This window comes from Phocoena sinus, chromosome 3 (genome assembly GCF_008692025.1).
Source record: "Phocoena sinus isolate mPhoSin1 chromosome 3, mPhoSin1.pri, whole genome shotgun sequence".
NCBI classification, from domain to species: domain Eukaryota; kingdom Metazoa; phylum Chordata; class Mammalia; order Artiodactyla; family Phocoenidae; genus Phocoena; species Phocoena sinus.
Window position 1 is genome coordinate 108,081,649 of NC_045765.1, and position 18,787 is coordinate 108,100,435.

General features: G+C 39.0%; 1 protein-coding gene across 7 annotated transcripts in view; it reads right to left on the reverse strand.

Annotated features, from left to right (window-relative positions):
* ATG10 (autophagy related 10) overlaps positions 1-18,260 on the reverse strand; it is a 243,037-nt gene extending 224,777 nt beyond the window's left edge. For 4 of the 7 annotated variants that reach the window (XR_004349282.1, XR_004349286.1, XR_004349285.1 and 1 more), the window contains exons 1-2: positions 17,965-18,109; positions 3,090-3,209 (exon numbers count right to left, since the gene is read on the reverse strand). Coding sequence is in view for 1 of the 7 variants with exons in the window: in XM_032627481.1 (XP_032483372.1) it covers positions 3,090-3,197 (108 nt within the window). In the remaining 6 variants the exon portion in view is untranslated. Of the gene's footprint in view, positions 1-3,089; positions 3,210-17,964; positions 18,110-18,225 lie in introns of those variants that run through there. The other 3 variants (XR_004349283.1, XR_004349287.1, XM_032627481.1) reach the window with 2 other exon arrangements.
* Between the last annotated feature and the right edge of the window lie 527 nt (positions 18,261-18,787).

An 18,787-nucleotide genomic window follows, 5' to 3' on the forward strand; every position in this document is an offset into this window, starting at 1 on the left:
AGAAGAACTATCCTGCCCAGATGCCAACAGAATTAAGCCCCACTGAAAAAATACTGATTTAGAAGTATTCTCCTTAATCTGCATACCTCCAGATATAAAAATTAGGACTATTTTGATTATTTTAAGAAACTTCTTCCTTTTAAAAATTTTAAATTATTTACATGTTTCATTAATTCACATTGCTTTTCTCATCAACTTTGCAGGAAAAAATGATGCTTTGCCTTATATAAAAAGTTGAATTATACCAATTCTCTAAACATTGTCATAATTATTTTAAAATTAAAAAATAAAATGGGTGGTACCAAAGTGATTTGTGAACAAACCTGAAGGTATGAGTGACAATATATGTACTCTTTAAAGGAGCCTCTACATACAGGGATAAACAAAGGTTTTTTTAAAAAATAAGGGGCAAAAAGGGGCAGAGAGAGGCATTAAAAAGTTGTATTAGGGAACTTTTGGGGATAACGGATATGTTCACTCTCATGATTGTAGTGAAGGTTCAGGGTCCGTACATATGTCAAAACTGATCAAATTATACACTTTAAATATGTGCAGTTTATTGTTTGTCAATTATACATCAATACAACTATTTTTAATATAAAAATTAATTTCTGGAGCTTAAAAAGTAAAAGAATATTCTAAGTATTGTCTCCAAACAGTCCCACAAAGCCTGAGATGTAATACAGATGGAAGGTTAAAGGAAATAAAGTGTCTGATTCACAATTTCCTTCTTAAACTGGGTATAGAACTGCAGAAATTAAGTAGTAAAAATACTAACATTCCAAAATACAGAAGAGAGGGATCTCCTTGCTGGAGCCCCTTTTCCTAATTCAGATCAACAGCATGCACTGAGGCAGGGCTGGGTGAGAAACCACTGTCAACACCATGCATCCAGTCCCAGAAGTCACCCACTGGCCACACAGAGCCCACATATTATACATCACTGGCATGCTGGGTTTGGTCCTCACTGTGTTTAAAAAATATCTCTTTTAATTAGTTGCCAACCTTTAAAAATTTAGATTTTATCCCCAAATCTTTTTTACTTTTCTTGGAAGATCTGGTAAACCCCTAGGCCCATGTTTCCAACCTGGTCTCAGGCCAAGCACTCTGGTCTGCCACAGGCCCCAAGACTCAGTCTCCATTCTGTCTTGTCCCTGGCAGCTTGACCCACTTACATTACCCAACCAGGTCTTCACAGACTTTTGAGTTTGCAGTCCTTACCCTAAGGCTATAAAGATTTTCTCTGATGAATGTTTTGTTTTGTTTTGATATCTACAGGCTTACCCCCACATTAAATAATTAGAGGTGCAATTCTTACTCCAAAGGGTAGGGAACTCAGCAGAAAGTGGCAGCAAACAAGAAACTAGACTCAGCCATACCCATCCGTGAAGTAGAGGCCAGGCCAGAATAAAAACAAATCCTGGAAACTGGTTCTTATGGCACTAGTTTCAACAAATTCAGTGAAGAAACTTCTGACATAAAATTTGTCTCTTGGAGATCTTCCCCAGAGTCTCCCAACACACACACATACATACACACACAGACCCAACTTCCTACCTTTCTGCTCCCCAACTCTGCTAGGTCACTGAAATGGTAACAGGAATCTCTATTATCCTGCTTCCAACTTAAGATAAAAGAAAAATTCTTTTTTTTTTTTTAACCTGGTAAAAAGGGAAAGTTCCCAAGGAATAATCACACAAATTATTACAGGACAAAAGGGGTCAGAAACCTATTCTCATTCAATGAATAAACAACCAACATTTTAATCATTACATATCAGAAGCATTAATATTAAAGTCAGGAAAAAGACAAAGAGAGCTGTTATTACTATTAACATTTTTCTACTCAGTTCATAAATATTAGGGAGAAATATTACAAAGAAGGCAACAAAAAAGTCCTCATTTGCAGATAACCTCACTCTACCTAGAAAACACAAGAGAAATCACTGAAAAATTATGAAAATTAACAGGAGAATTCAGTAAGATGACTGAATAGTTACAAAATTAATATACAAAAATTAGCAGTTCTTTTATATGTCAATAACAATCATAGAAGAAATAAGATGAATAAAAATTCAAACAATAGCAAACAAAATTTTTAAATACTCAGGAACAAAATTAATAAAAGATGCTAGTAAGGTCATGTTATCCTACAGCAAGAGATGTCTTAAAAGTTTATGAACTGTCCCATCACTAGCTTAGAGAGTGGGGCTAGAATCCACCACAAGAAATTGACTCTATACCTCTGAACCCTCACATGAGCTCCCCTGTCAAAGCTTAGCTGATATACGACCCAAGAGGAATCACGGCTTCTCCTCCCAGTGACAATCTAGATCTGATCAAGGCCTGCATTTCCCTAGCCTCTAGATCTGAATCATAGGAATAAGCTCAAAACTGTTCTCATTTCTCAGATTTCATATAGGAAACAGCTAATCAGCAGAGAATCAGGATTCACCACTTTTTCATGGATCAGATAAAATGTCAAGTAGAGAAAACTTACTTATTCTCTAAGAACAGTATTTCAAGGAACTCTTAAAGAGCTTTTGGCAGAGAACCTTACTAAATGTATGTGTGGAAATAAATGAGTACATAGACCTTTTACATTATTACTACTGAATAGAATCAAAAGAAAGAATGTTTTGGAAGTATTTATATTATTAAGAAATTCCCAGTGAATACAGTCCTCAATATTTCAGAATTTGTGATTATTTGACTATGGTTTGGTTTCTGGATTATCTTTCCACTCTCTGGACAAAAGTAGTTTCCTAAGAAAATTAATAGTGTAAGCAAATGGTTTGAAGCACCACAGAAGCACCTGTTTACATTCAGATAATTAATATGCTAACAACTCTTATTATTAAATTGAAGCAGTTCACCTAAGGACTTTTGTAGATAATACTTCATTAGCCTAATTATAATGAGTATATATAGCTGAAGTAATAAAATGGACATCTGTTTTAAAACATTCTTCAATTTAAGCCTTCTACTAAATCAAACTAGCTTTCATACATTACTTTCAATTACTGAGGTTTTTGTGGGGGCGGGGGAACAAAAAAAACCCCATTGAAATAGAAAATAAAATTTTCTTACCTTTGAAGTTCTCCATTCCCAGCCATCACCTATCTTCTGTGAATGTTTAATGAATTCTGCACAATAATGCTGGAACGTTTCTTCTCCAAAGAACTCATCTTCTTCCATACTAAATAACAACTGAAATATAAAAACTATTAGCATCAGCTGTGGAATGAATACTGAAAAGAATTCAGCTAATTCACTTATTTCTTTAAACAAACAAAAATTTGGGATGTACATTGGAAAATAACCTCAGAGCCAGTCCAAAAAAAAAAGTGTTTTGTTTCCATCTTTCTCACCCTATCCCCCTTTTTTAATCAGGAACAAAATGTGATCAACATGAAAACCCAGGGACTTCCCTGGTGGCGCAGGGGTTGGGAATCCGCCTGCCAATGCAGGGGACACGGGTTCAAGCCCTGGTCCGGGAGGATCCCACATGCAGCAGACCAACTAAGCCTGTGCACCACAACTACTGAGTCTGTGATCGAGAGCCCGCACTACTGAAGCCCATGTGCCTAGAGCCCGTGCTCCGCAACAAGAGAAGCCACCACAATGAGAAGCCCACGCACTGCAACGAAGAGTAGCCCCCGCTCGCGCAACTACAGAAAGCCCGTGCGCAGCAACGAAGACCCAATGTATCCAAAAATAAATAAATAATTTATTTTTTAAAAAAAACAAAAAAACATGAAAACCCAAAACCTAGCTTTGTATTGATAACAAATACGTATCTATGGTTCAAAAAGCTTAGTTTGTCCATAAATTAACTTTCAAGTGTTCATTATCTCACTTCTTCTAAGCTAATGCTTCCAAACAACCTCCTCACACTTCCTTCTCTATCTCCTACCTTAGCTCTTATATAGACAGCATCACAGTGATTAGTGGAGCTGGGCTGTTCTTCACACCTTATATTAGAGTTCAACTCACTAACAAAAGATGTTCTAAAGCCTGAAAGTATTTGTTTTGCAAGGTGTAAGGTGATGATCACCTAATTAATTACCTACTTTATTGAGTTTACAAATGTGCCAAAATCAAGGATTACCCACATATTTGTTATATAAATCTATCTAAAACATGAAACATTGTTTATAGAAAGAAAATTTTAGAGCAGCTGGAAGGAAACTCAGATTATATAGTTCAAGTCTATGAGAAAAGTTGGACCAAGTGAATTCCCACATTCTCCTCATTAGTGATAAGCATCATCAGGACAATTAGCACTTGTTAACTGCTTACTATGTCAGGTGCTTATGCTAGACACTTCACATTCCCATTTAATCCTCACACAGCCCAAAGGCTGCTGTGATCCTCATTCCTCAAATGAAAAAGAGTAAGTAATCTGCTCAAGAATACAAATGAGGAAAAGTTCAAACTCCAGTTTGGCTCCAGGGCCAATGATCTGTCTATACTAGCTGATTCTCAGTCCAGTGTTCTTTCTGAATATTCAAATTTAGTATGACCTACATAAGAATTTGTTCACTCATCCAACAAATACATATTGTATGTAAGTAGTAGGCACTGTGCATAGGTAAAGGTTAGATACACAAAAATGAAAAAGTGTATAGTTCTTGCCTTGTAAGAACTTATCTTGAATGAAGCATTGCAGGATGTTGAGCAGCATTCCTGGTCTCTATCCACTGGGATGCCAGTAGCGTCCCTTTCCCCAGTTGTGACAACCAAAAATGTCTCCAGACATTGCCAAAGGTTACCTGGGGGACATTCACTCTACAGCTGCTTACTTCTCTGTCCTTCATGGTTGCAGAAGCGTTTACCCACCTGGCAAACTCATACACATTCTACAGGTGTCCCTCCAGGATGCTTCCATCAAGATGTACCTTGTTTCCCCCACTAAACCATGAACATCTTGAAGACAAGATCCGAGTCTAATTCATCTTGGTACCCCCAGCACCCAGCTTAGTGCCTGGCTCTAGACTGAACCTGATAAACAGTTGTTGGATGAATGAATAAGTAAATGAAGTATGAACTGTAAAAAAAAAAAAAAGAACTTATCTTGCAATGAAGGGAGATAACCAGTGACAATAATTACAGCAGAAACTCTCTTATAAGACCAACCTCCATTCAACTTGCCAGATTAACTGACACAGCGTCTATTCCCTCTGTAAAACAATGACTGATGTCTACAGCATGCTTTTTATGAAGCATCTCTGCTCCTATCAGTTGAGTGTACTTTCACAAACCATATTCATGTATCATAAATACATACTTTAATTAAATGCAACACAAACCAAACCAATAAAATGTAAGTAAAAAAGAAACACAACTGTTATTTCTATGACGTAGACTTTATAAAGACTTGGAAAGATTATAAAGGTAAGTCTTCATAAGAAAAAACAAACTACTATTGAACTAGTTATAGACAATACAACTGAAAAGATTGGCTGAGGGGGAAAAAATCGTACAAATCAAGGATTATGCACTCAGATTGCGGCACAAGTGGCTTGAGTTCTTTCTTTTAAACCAAAACTAGAAATTTACAATTAAGAATGAACAATGAATTCCAATCAAGTATCCATACTCAAAGAAAATGCCTTGGTCATACATGAGAAAATTCGCAAATGAATGTTTATATGTTTTAAGTTGAAATAAAATGTTTTAAGTACAAATGTATTTTTTTAACTCTAGCTTTAGTCAAATTTCTCAATTTACAGCTCAACTCTTAATTCTGACAGCAATGGAAAAGAGGACTTCGAGTTAAAGTATATACAACGGAGTGATGCACAGATTATGGTAGGCACAAGAAGAGTTCCTTACAAAGAGGGGATGGTGTGCGAAAGTGTCTGGGGTGAGGGTGGAGATAAACCTTTAAGGTTAAGTAGGAGTTTTTGCAGGGCAAATTGTCAGTGAATGAAGCACAAGGGTTAGAATAGTGGTCCAAGTGGGGAGGACAGTGTGAACCAAGGTAAGTAAGGGTGTACAGAACCGCAAGTTTGATGTCACCAACATGATAAAGAGAGTATAGTAAGACAGAGATAGTCAAATCCCATGCAAGTTAAATCTGTCTGCCCTCACTAGTGGAGGAGAAATGGATGGGAAGGGCCTCAAAGATACCAGATAAAATAGTGATGAACTTCCTGAAAGGTCACTTGTGTGCCATGCCAGAGTTTGGACTGTCTCCACAGGAAACAGAGAATCAGACGTTGGAGCTGAAAAGGTCAGAATAGTAAATCATCGGTGGTTCTGTGGAAGATGGATCTGAAGGGTACAGCCTGAGGGCAGGGAGGAGAGTTAGAAGCTGTTGCTGGATGAGATATCATGAGAATCTAAAGCCAGGCAATGAAATGGGGCAGAAAGAATATGCATCTTAAGTTATGGAGGCAAAGCTAAAATGAACTTAAGAGATTTGCAAGTCATCTGTTTAAAAGAGACAAATGAAACCATGAGGGTGAATACTGCCCAGCTGGAATGCATATAGCAAATTCTTAATAAGCCTTCTGGTGGGTCATGAAATTTTACACTAAATTTTGTATGTATATGTCTATCTATATTTTGGAAAGGAAAGATTCTATAATTTTCAACAGATTGTTTGAGGGGTCTTAACCAGAAAGTTAGGAACCTCTGTGCATAGTGAGAAGAGCAGTGGGTTGAAGAAGAAACCTTCAGAGCAGCAGCATTTAAGGGACCTACTGAGGAAGAGGAACGAACAAGAGAGCTAGAGAATGAGTCAGGCATTAGGAGATCCTAGCAAGAGCAGTGCCACAGAGCCCAGGGAGTAGAGAATAGCTAACAAAGAACCAACAATGTCAAAAGAAAAGAGAGGCCCATTAAGAAGAGGACTGAAAACATCCATGGAGCTTGAAAATGAAGCAGTCATTGATGCCTTAGTGAGCAGTTTCAGCAATGGTGGAGAGAGAAGCCAGATTGTGGTGGGCTGAGGAGAAAACTACAAGTGAGGAAATAAGTAAAAACTTTGTAGACTACTTTTCAAAAAATTTGATTGAAAAGTGATACAAATTGGTAACAGAAGCAGCACATAGGCTTAAGGGAGGATACTGTTTTTCCTAAGAAAGGGAGATATGAATATATGTTTAAGCTGAGCAAAGGGGGTTGGAGAGAGGTAAAAGTTGAAAATACCAAAGAGAGAAAGTGACTGATGAAGCAATATCCTAAAGGGGCTAGGAGGAGATGTGGTCATCAGCACAGGATGGATTTGAACAACACAATTAACACCTTGTCCCTTGCAATCAGAGGAAAGGCATTTGAGGATGAATATAAAAATTAGAGAAGTTTTTCAATGGCACCCCAAATTAAGGAAGACAAAGTGTGATGATCACAAGATTTTCAGATGCAGGGGTAGAGGATAATGATAAAAGCAGAGTGTTTGAGAAAGCGAGTATAGATTCGGAATTGATGGTGAAGAAGAAGAGAAGTCAGCATTTTAAGATGAGCAGGTACAAGTGAAGGTCCAGCACAGGTTGCGAGCCTGAATTTGCAGTGCAACACTCTGTGAGGTATTGTGGTTGCCTTCGGCAGTCCTCAGCTCCCAAAGTGTCAGAACAAGCAGAGAGGGCTGCAATGAATATGCATGCAAGTTGAGGTTTTGCTGGGTTGAGTCAGTGAAAGGATAAGGGTGAAAGAGGAAACAGAATATGCTAGTGAGAACAGCTCAGCGGTCCAGATTATGTAGGAAAAGAAAAGATGCCAAGAGAAGGTTAAAGGGGCTGGGAAAATATGGCAGTATCAAGAAATACTGCATATGAAAGAGGGTAAAGGACAACTGCAGTGAAAGGAGGGAAATGGAAGATGGGAAGACTATGAGATTTAGAAATTGAGAAGGTCTCAGCTGTGGCCATGGAAATAAGTATATAAGGTAGCTTGGAGACGAAGGTCACTGGAGCTCAGGAAGTTTAAACAACTATAAGACGTGTAATGTTTACTGTCTTCCACATGGACACTGAAGTCATTTAGGATTATTCTGAGAGCTACTGGGAATGGAGAGCTCTTTAAAAAATATGTAAGTTAAACTAGGAGATTTAGAAATGACAAGGGGCAAATGGTAGAAGACAATAGAGCACAGAGGTGGTAAGTAATATGTGGTATATAATGCCAAGTCCATCAAGAATAATCACTAAAAACCAATACCTGTGTTCATGATAGCCAAACACAGCCTTGGATTCCTTCTCAAGATGGCCCTCAAGGCAGCAACTACCAGTGATTAGGGACAGCATGTGAGAAAAAAGTCTACCTTGCCATACCTGGTAGAGCTGAATTTCATGAGCCTCAAAGGAGCAGGAATATTTACATGAGGCTGGAGAAGCAGTAACCTAAAGTTGGCTCTTCAGAAGTGGGGGTTACCAGCAATCTCAGTACCCTGAGCTTTGTAGAGAAGAGGAAAAAGCCTCCATTCAAAGAGTTTTTGGGTTTTGTTTGTTTGTTTGTTTTTTAAGTCAAGTTTCCTTTAAAATGAGTTAGTGGAAGCACTAACCTGTGCAGATGCTAACATCATGTAAGATACGTGTGGAAACATCCACACTACATCCACTCACCACTCCCACCCTGGAGATTCACAATGCACATTTATATGGGGAAACTATTAACTAAGGGTTTCCCAACTCTTTTGACCACAAAATTCTTTTTCCTGGGAACACTTTTTAACATCTTACTCCACAGAATGTAGTAAAGGGAATAATGAATTAAGGGTTTAGACAAGTTTTTTTTGCTGTGGATGTGTGCTCCTGAGATCACAATGGAGAGGAATAGGGGAACAGTGGGAGAACAAGTTTGGGAAGAGAAAGCACCAAGTACAGGAACCAAGTACAGAAGAGTCGATAAACTCTAGGGGCTTCTACAAAGGCAGTCAAATGTTTCAAGGTGTAAGTGAGATCTCCAGTTTACACAAAGAATTCTGGGTAACAAGGTGCTTCAGTGCAGATACAAGTTGAGAAAGTGACATCTAAGAAGTCTGTAAAAGGAAGAAGCTAACAGCAAAAGGAGGAGGTAAAGGGAACAGACTGTGCAAAAGCCTAAGAATGTAAGAGAAGGTCTAGTAATTGAAGAACTTTTGTCTGACTGAAATACAGAGGTAGAGGAAGGGTATTGAGAAAACCACAGTTGATGAAGACAAGACAGCCTTGTAGCCTGAGGGCTCTAAAGGGTTTTGAAATGGTAGTAAACTGATCAGATTTGCATTCTGGTTTCCAAAAGGGACTACAGATCTAACCAGACTGAAGACCCGTTAAAAGGTCCTTCCAATCATTTAGGAGAGACAAAATAATGCTAAACAGAGCCAAAGATTGGCAGTAGGGTAGAAGAGAGACGGATTCAAAAGATATTTTGATAGTGTAGTATACTCATCACAACAACTGGCTGACCTTGGTATGTAAGGGATTGATGGGAGAAAAGGTTCAAGAAAGAGTCCTAGCTCTTTGCCTTAAATGGTGGTCTACTGACTGAAACAGACCCCTCTAGGAAAAGCAGGTCTGGGGAGTGAGATGGGTTTAATGTAGCACTACGGAGTTTGAGTTTGAAATGCCTATGGAATACCCAGCAAAGAGATCTAGCAGGAAATTTGAGATGGATCTGGAACTCAAGAGGAAAGAGAAATCTGAGCTAGAAATATTGATTCTAAATCAGCATTTCATAGATAACAGAACACATTTGATCACTCAGGGAGAGGATACAGAACGAGAATAGAAAGACCAAAACAAAGTGGTTAGAGAAATCATTTTTCCGACTATATGATGACTGTGACATATACTGAGAGATACTAAATCAAAAAAAATTGAATTTAATTCATAAAGAATACTAATACATTTTGGAACATTCTATAAATTCCAAACAAACCCTCACTTAATAATAAAATTGAACTAAGTGAAAACACTCCATTCCCTAAGCCCTCCAGTTACTTGAGGTTTACTGAACTCTTCAAAATGTTAGTCAAAACATAAAATTTCACTCAATAGCCATAGTTTATCTAATTAACAGCACTGTGCCACTAGCAAGATGACTGAACATCAAAGCACTAATTAATATTTGGTTGAATACTTTTAAAATTATCTAAGGACCGGGCTTTGCTGAAGGATGTTACATACAATAATAAAAACACTTATGGTTTGATTACAAAATTAGGAATTATACTATATTAAAATGATATCCATCTCAATTCAAATCATCATAATATGGTATAATGAAATATCACTGAGTAATTATTGCCTCTTTGCTCAAGTTAGAATATTTCAACTCATTAAAAAGGAAAATATAATTCAATTAACATTTTTATATGTACTTTTCAAGTTGTAATACTCTGGTCCTTTACCAAGTTCCTAGACTAGTAGAGACAGAAATTAGAATCTTAAGAACTTTCTATTAAGAGATGGCTGAAATTATGGTCAAAAATGGAAATAACCACAACTGCAGCTTATCAAGCAATAATGGCAAGAATAATCCTTATTTTGCACATGGAAAACCTGAGACATGTGAACTGCCTATGTTTCCAGACTTAAGCTATCTTCAGACCAGAGGTGACAACAGAACACAGATGAACTCACAGTAAAAGACTACTTCCAATTCTCATCTTATCCTAAACAATGAACCTCTCATCTCTTATAAGAAAAAGTCAGAAATGAGTCAGAGCTCTTTCATGTCATAAGGTGTAAACTGTTAATACATCTATTTTGCTTGAGTTTTCACACTTGCTGAACAGCTGTTTGTTTTTTTTAAGCTCAAACAATCAAAACCTTATTTTAAGTGCTCCAACAGAGGCTAAAGATTGGAAAGGTAGAATAATTTTTTTTCCTCACCAAGTGAAAGAAGTCTTTCTAAACTATAGGTTAGCCCTAAAGTAGACAGTGTGAAGAAGCTTATTCTGCTGCTATTAAATATCTTTTCAGAAATGCGGCCCCAACGAATTCTAACACTGTGTATATAATCATTGTTCAAATGATCCTTCTTAATTTTAAAAACAATTTTTTTCACTACAGCTCTCCACATTTTTTATAGGATTTTTAATCTAATGTGTGGGGAACTGATTCTTTGTTTTTGTTTGTTTTGTGCTTTTGGTCAGAGACATTTCTTTTGATGAACCTATAAATCAATATATATTAGAGTCATAACAAGACTAAAACACTTTAAGACATATAACTAAATTTCCCCAGAACTTAGATCATTTACAAAAATGTGATTATCACAGAACATATTGTACTATGCATATCTTTAAACATTAAAGATCTTTTTTTTTTTTTGCGGTACGCAGGCCTCTCGCTGTCGTGGCCTCTCCCGTTGCGGAGCACAGGCTCCAGACGCACAGGCTCAGCGGCCATGGCTCATGGGCCCAGCCACTCCGTGGCATGTGGGATCTTCCCGGACCGGGGCACGAACCCGTGTCCCCTGCATCGGCAGGCGGACTCTCAACCACTGCGCCACCAGGGAAGCCCTAAAGATCATTTTTAACTAATAAAAGTAGGCAACTTCCTTGCCTACTTGTACTTGTCCCTCCCTGCAGCAATTCTGCATTTTAACTTTAGATTTAGACTCTTTCCTAAAAAAACATGCAATTACTAGCAAGGGAAGTGAATTCAACCTATTATCTTTATGAGAACTTGGCTTGAATTAATTTAGATTAGTTAATCACTTACCTAGCAGGATCCTCAGGCAGTGGTCCTCAAATTTTAGAGAGTAAAGAAGCACCCAGGGTACAAATTTTAATGTGGAATCCTAGGCTCAGACCAGAAACTACCTGATTCTGAAGGCCCCAAAATAAGCATTTGTAATTAGCACCAGAGATACTTTTGAGGAGGATTCATGCTAGAACACTGAGACAAAAGAGAGATCATTTTAATAGGGGTATTAATGGGCCTGGATTTCAAGGCATTTGGCAGCCTGGGCAGGGCACAGCAGGTGTGACCCCAGTAATCCAATAAATAGCACAGGAAGCAGCAAAAGAAAGGAAGCTGGTTCAGGCTTGGCAGCAGTTGGCCAGCAGGCTCAGCACTCCTTCCTTGCCTTCCCACTGAAACACACATCTGAAATCAAACTTTAAACAGGATACAACATTGTACCTAAACTAGAACTGAGGGATTTGGGGTAGCTTTATTGGTAGCTGATGCTTGCTATGGCCTCTGCAGCAAAAGGTCCAGTTAGGAAGAGGGTAAGAAGGCATCTCACTCTCAATTCTGTATTTCCTTCAGAAAAAAAGAGCCTGCAGTGGCCCCGCAGCTTGGGGCTGAGGACAGAGTTCATGAGACCGTTTCCTTTCCTCAACCCCCACCATCTTCCAAGAGTTTAGGGAACATCTCCTTCAGTGGGACTTTATGCCGTGGCATGCTGGAGCTGGATTATATCAAAGAGTCAATAGTTAAGTTTTCAGGAATTTGGGGAGCCAGTTGACATCATGTTGACAGCCTGAAATTGACCACAGTGGGAATATTTACACCAGAGAAATTGGCATATGCCACAACTGGCTTCTAATACCCATTAGTAATTCTCTTTCAAGAACATTCTTTACTAATGATATAATGTTCATGGCCAGAAGTGGAAGGTGTCAGCAATAGGTAGCTGCGGGGAACAGTATGAGCCCTCAGAAGAATACGGTCTCACCACTAAACTCAAAAAACTATAAACCAGGCTTCCCTGGTGGCGCTGTGGTTAAGAATCTGCCTGCCAACGCAGGGGACAAGGGTTCGAGCCCTGGTCCAGGAAGATCCTACATGACGCCGAGCAACTAAATCCGTGCACCACAACTACTGAGCCTGCGCTCTAAAGCCCACGAGCCACAACTACTGAAGCACATGTGCCACAACTACTGAAGCCTGCGCACCTAGAGCCCATGCTCTGCAACGAGAAGCCACAGCAATGAGAAGCCCGCACACTGCAACGAAGAGTAGCCCCCACTCACTGCAACTAGAGAAAGCCCACGTGCAGCAACAAAGACCCAAAACAGCCAAAAAAAAAAATAAAAATAAAATAAATTTATTTAAAAAAAAAAACTATAAACCACTTCAAATTACAGAAAAATACTCCCCTCATTAGAGACATAGGACTGAAAGATTAGACAATAGGAAAATAAGACCTCTCCTGAGTACAGAAAGATCTATCCTTCATAAATTGGGTTGTATCTATCAACATGCTCTCCAACCTAACACTGAGGAAGAAGAGTCCCCAGCATCTAAGTGTAGTGAGGAGGATGAAGGTAGCTTACTCACTCTGACAAGAATGAGCAACACCATCCCTACACAAGTCCCTCTTCTGTCAAGGGTAAGAAAACCAAAAACCTCAATAATAGCACAGGGCCAAGATGAAGCTTGTGCACCGTACGAAAGAGGAGCACTGCCATAAAGAGGAAGAGAGAAAGCTTGCTCCTATAATGGGCTTACAATGGGAATCAGGAGAAAAACTTAGAAATTATCTAATTTACCAATTGAAAAAGAAAAAGGAAAAATAAAAACGCAGCCTCTGAAAGCAAGAGATAAGAAGGAAAAAGACAGCTAAGATTAAAAAGGAAACTGAAGAAGAAAAAACTGGAAGGGAATTCAAACATATAATATTGGGTTGGCCAAAAGGTTCGTTCGGGTTTTTCCATAAGATGTTATGCAAAAACCAGAACGAACTTGGGCCAACCCAATATTAGACAAACTCTATATAAGAGGCAAAAGAGAGAAGTATAGAAGCTGGAAAAGAATCTCATTAACATTTTAGCATATACACATGAGGTGATCTCCAAACACAGAAGGAAAAGAACCAAGATGAAAACAATGCATACTGATTGATAGAAAGGACAAAGAACACAGATCCAACCTACAAATAACTGGCATTTCTGAATTGAAATCATAAGCAAACATACCATTGAAAAATTTTTCCTGATCTGGGTAAAAGAAAGATTAAAGAGATTTACTTCTATAAATTGAGTGGACTCACTATGTTTGAGAAAACTGCTAGAAGGAAACCTGTGCCTACAGGTAGTCTATGGAATATCTTTATTTAAAGAACAAAAAGGAAAACAAAAATGCAGGCAGAAAAAAACAGTTTATCTACAAAGGAACAAAAATCAGTGTAGCCTCAGCCATCTCTTCCACAGCAAGGAAAATCGGAAGATGATAGAGCAATGTCTAAACAGCTGAGGACCTGTGACTTATAATTTTATATCTTAGCATCTATAACAGAGTTAAGCACACGGTAAATATTAAGTAAAAATTGTAAGGAACAAAAGAAAAATTCAAAATTTTAAATGAATTTATTTTACATATCTCTACCTCTCTATAGCACCTTTCTTCAACTAAACTTTTAAGCCTATTCATCAATTGGATCTTTTCCCATTCAAACAACAGATTTATATGACATCTAATCTTTCTGATACCGGTGTCATTACTTTTATAAGAAGATTATCATTTTTTAACATAAACCAAGACTTCTCTGCATGCACATGAGAGAAATTGTTCCTCTGACAGTGATGATTTGAAATGATCCATCAGCTCAAACTCTTTTGCTGCCTTTGAACAGTGGGACTTGTAGAACTAACTCTAGTCAGAACATATGCTCATTAGACCAAAACCAGGAACTAAAGGTTTATGACCTTGGCCAAAGATATTCAACAAATAAGAAGGTACAAAAAGATCAACATTGTATCAGAGGTTATGGACTCAGTGCTGGTCTAAATAGTCTGAATATATGATAGAGCAATGTGTTTTTAAAATATATTACCAAGTGTCATTATTTTTTGGAAAAAAAAAAGCTATTGGACTTTTTTGTAACGGGAGAGACAGTCCCTCTAAATTTTTCTTCTTGCAAAGTCTCCATTAAAGGCTAGATTAATGTGCCTTCTTATTTCCGCAAGCTTTTCATTCATTCACTCAGCACCTACAATATCCTAGCACTTGCTATGTGTGTGTCCTCAGAGGAAGAAGTGTCAAATTTTTTCTGGGAAAATCAGAAAAGACTCCAAAAAAAAAGGGAGTCTGGAAAACGCAGAATTGAATTTTGAAATTTGAATAAGGGTCTACCAAGTGGAGACAAAAGCATGTCAAAAAGATGGAAGTGCTCCAGCAAGACAGGGCCTGAAAAGAATATGCTAGGTTAAAAGGAAATAAAATAAGGCAGTAGTTGAAGCATAGGTTGTATAAAGTATGGGCAGATAAGGTCCAATGGTTCCCAACATCAGGAGGAACCACTCTTGAAGGAGTTGTTTGGAAATGAGTAGGATCACACTGGGTTGTCACAAAGGCGGCGTGGAGGTTGTAGTCTGCTATTGCCATTTAGTGCTCAGGGACCAAGTATGATAAGCATCCTGCAATGTATGAAACAGTTCCATAAAAATGGCAGTTGAGCCCCCTTTGAGAAAAAATGAGAAGTAGGCTTAACAAGGTTGGAGAACTTAACCCTAGGGTTTCTTAGTATGACTTTACATGCATATCTTTGAAATCTGTGATCACAATGTGCATTTCACTCACTAAATACTTCCAAGGAAGCTATGTTTTTCCTCAGCAAGTGATATGTTTCCTTCTTTCCTCTGACCATCATGAAGCTCATAACTCAGTCTGTATCCCACCACTAACAACTATACAACTGGTCACAGTATATATTTGAGTATAATGCACCCCAACCTCACCTTTCTATTCAAGCTTCATATTTTCATGACTGATTTACCTTTATTTTGTATGTTTTTATATTATATATAGTTTATAATCTACTGTAAGTACTTTTAGAGCAAAATAGGGTATACATTTTAAAATATAAGCAACAGAAAATGGAAAACAGAAAATAGAAAACTAGATAGTAAGATAGGGAAAAAATATATCGAGCCCCCAGAATCATCCTGGGAGAACTTTAAGAGACTTTTTAAAAAGATTATAATATATGATCTTTGCCCTCAACAGTTTGTAATCAAATTTATAAGAAAAGATTCAAACTGAAAAGAACATTAGAGAATAAAAGACAGTAAAAATTAGTGATAAATTGTACAACCACTGTCTAAAGAATTACTATGGATTAAATAATCATTACAATAGCATGTATTCAGCTCTTATTATGTAACAAAACTATAGTAACTTGTTAAATCCTCACGGCAATCCTATGAGGTAGTCACTGTGATTTTCACCATTTTACAGATGAGGAAATTGGGACAGAGAGGTTAAGCAATTTGTCCAAGGTAACAGCTGTTAAATGTGGCAGTTTGACCTAAGGCAGTCAGTCTGGAACCAGAGCCTCTGCTCTAGTAGAAGAGTTACATTTCAGATAATCCTAGAAGTATAAAAGGATACTGAAAGGCAGAGATGCTACAAAAAATGATGAAGAGTGGGGGCAGTCAGTGAATCTAGGAACAGATTGAAATGAGGCAGAGTAGACAGGTAAAGAGCCCAAATAGAGAGTGTTAGGAATATTAAGGAATATAGGAATACTGGGGGTGGGAAGGGGGAGTGGAGCAGTTTCTAAATCACCTTAAAACTCTAAAGAGATTTTATTTAAAACAGAGGACAACAGGAAACTATTGTAAGTTCTTGAACTCAGAAGAGATGATTAAAAAGTTTTTCTCGAAAAGCTATTACATGACAGTGATATGAAATAACTCTAACTTCAAAGCTAAATTCATATTAGTAAATACTCTTTCTGGGTCCTATAAACCTACAAGATCAATAAAGCCTGGGATACCAGGTACATTAGAGGAGCATCTGGGTCTACATCGTTTTCAGCTGCCTCTCCCTAATCTGGATGCTTTTACATAGGGTTTCTTCTCTGTTTCCCTACTTTCCAGTTGTTTTATACCCAGCTGCACTTGGCCCCTGAAGACATTTGTTAATCACCAAATAATCTCTAGGGCATTCTGTTGTTGTTATGGTTCCCTGAGCATGTTTATGTTTCAAACACTGCCTCTAGGGTCCCAAAAGGTCTCTAGGCTTCAAAGATATTAATAACCAAATCAAGCCCAGCCTTAAGGAAACTACTTAGATAAACTTTACCCTACTTGTTTTTCCTAAGGGGTTGCTTATCATTCTCAGAAACTTAAAAGCATAATCTTGTAACATTCTATTGTATATCCAATGAATCCAGTTTAGAACCAGTGAAAAGACTGTTTCCACTAGTTTCAAGTAAAATATCAATTTTTAAACCTTGTAATTGCAAGACTTTAATTTGACTTTCTCAATACTCAACTTTTTTTTTTTTGGCCAAGTTTTCACTTTGTAAATGTCTCCTCTTGTCCATATTTGACCCTTCAGAAGCAAGGAGGATTCTATGCAGGATTCTAATAATGTAATTGAACACTACATAGGGCCTATGCCTTCCACTTCTGAAAAGTATAAACTAAGCTTTTGCCACTTAAGAGTGAGGCCACTGTCGAAGTGTCATTTTTGAAACGTTATAAACATGATTCATACAAAGTGAGCCTGTGGCAAAGATTTACTGAACTCATAATGAAGGAGCAAGCTCAATGGTAAAAATTATAAAAATCTTGGAAATAGGGATTATAAAACTATAATCATCAGTAGTATTTTTTTCTCCCAGTCAGAAATAATTTGCTCCATTAGACCAAAATAAAGTAACTGCAAAGCCTGGGCCCTAATCGATACTATGTCAAGCAAAAGTATAGTCCCCTAGATAATTAATTGATTCTCAGGTGGGCCTATTAGACAAGGCTCTATTTTGACTTTGAAAAGACATGTAGCTATCCTTTCGCCTTGTCAGAGATGTTTATAATTTCTACCATCATAAAAGTTTGTTTCTACAAATCAGTTAACTACTCCTTTATCCCACCCACCCCCCATTCGTGATTTCAAATGCTGAGTAGATACGTTATTTGGAAGAAAATCTCCTAATTCTTAATGATTAGAAACTCCTTCAAGTTAAGTGGCACTTAACCACTGGAATCACCAGTAACTTCATATCCTCTGTTTCAAAGTTACGAGGCAAAGAATTTCTGTCTCCGTACAGGCTTTAAACACAGGTCTGTAACTACCTAAATCGAGGGTGAGGTCTCCATGGTGGCCCAGGAGTGCGATCCACACCCGCCAGCGGCTCGCCCCCGCGCAGCGGCTCCAGCGCGACCCGGCCTGCATTTCACCGGCGGGAGCCCCGCTTCCCCAGTCTTTTGTTCGGGGCTGGGCTGTTTCCCGCCCACCCGCGCCCGCCCTTCCTCTCTACCCCGGCAGTTGGGAGAGGACCGTGCGGGAAACAGAGCCGGAAAGAGACGGCCGGCAAAGGTTGTGGGAATACTCACCCGGCTCCGCTCGGCCCCTGACCCTGCCGCCCAGCCCAGAGTGGGCGGGGCGACGGGGTGGGGGGAAGAGGAGCCGGGGAGAGGGAGCCTTCACCCTGCGAGGTACCGCCGAGCCACCGGTAGCGGGGAGGGGAGCAACGGGCCCCCGGGGGCCAAGAGGGCGGTGGCACAGGAGCAGAGCCAGCCAGCAGAGACGCCCACTAGTAAGATCGCTCTCTACCCCTCCCTCAGCCTCCGTCGCCAGAGGCGACCCAGTCAGAGCATGCGCACTGGACCTCCCGCACACCCTAGGACTAGGCTTGCGCGGGCGGCTGACGTCGTGGGCCTCGTGCGTGGGGCCGGGGCCGGAAGGCGTGACCTCCCTGCAGTTTGCTACGGCAGCCGCCGAGGCCCCGCCCCACACTTCAACGGCCTAAAGAGCCGAACTGCGGCTGTTTGCTCAGCGCGTTACAAAGGCAGCGCATTGAGGGAGAGGAGGGGTTGCCAGCGGTTTCGAGAGACTCTGCATACTCTCCTCTAACAAACAGCCAAGTATCTGGAAAATAAAAGGATGACCAATGGT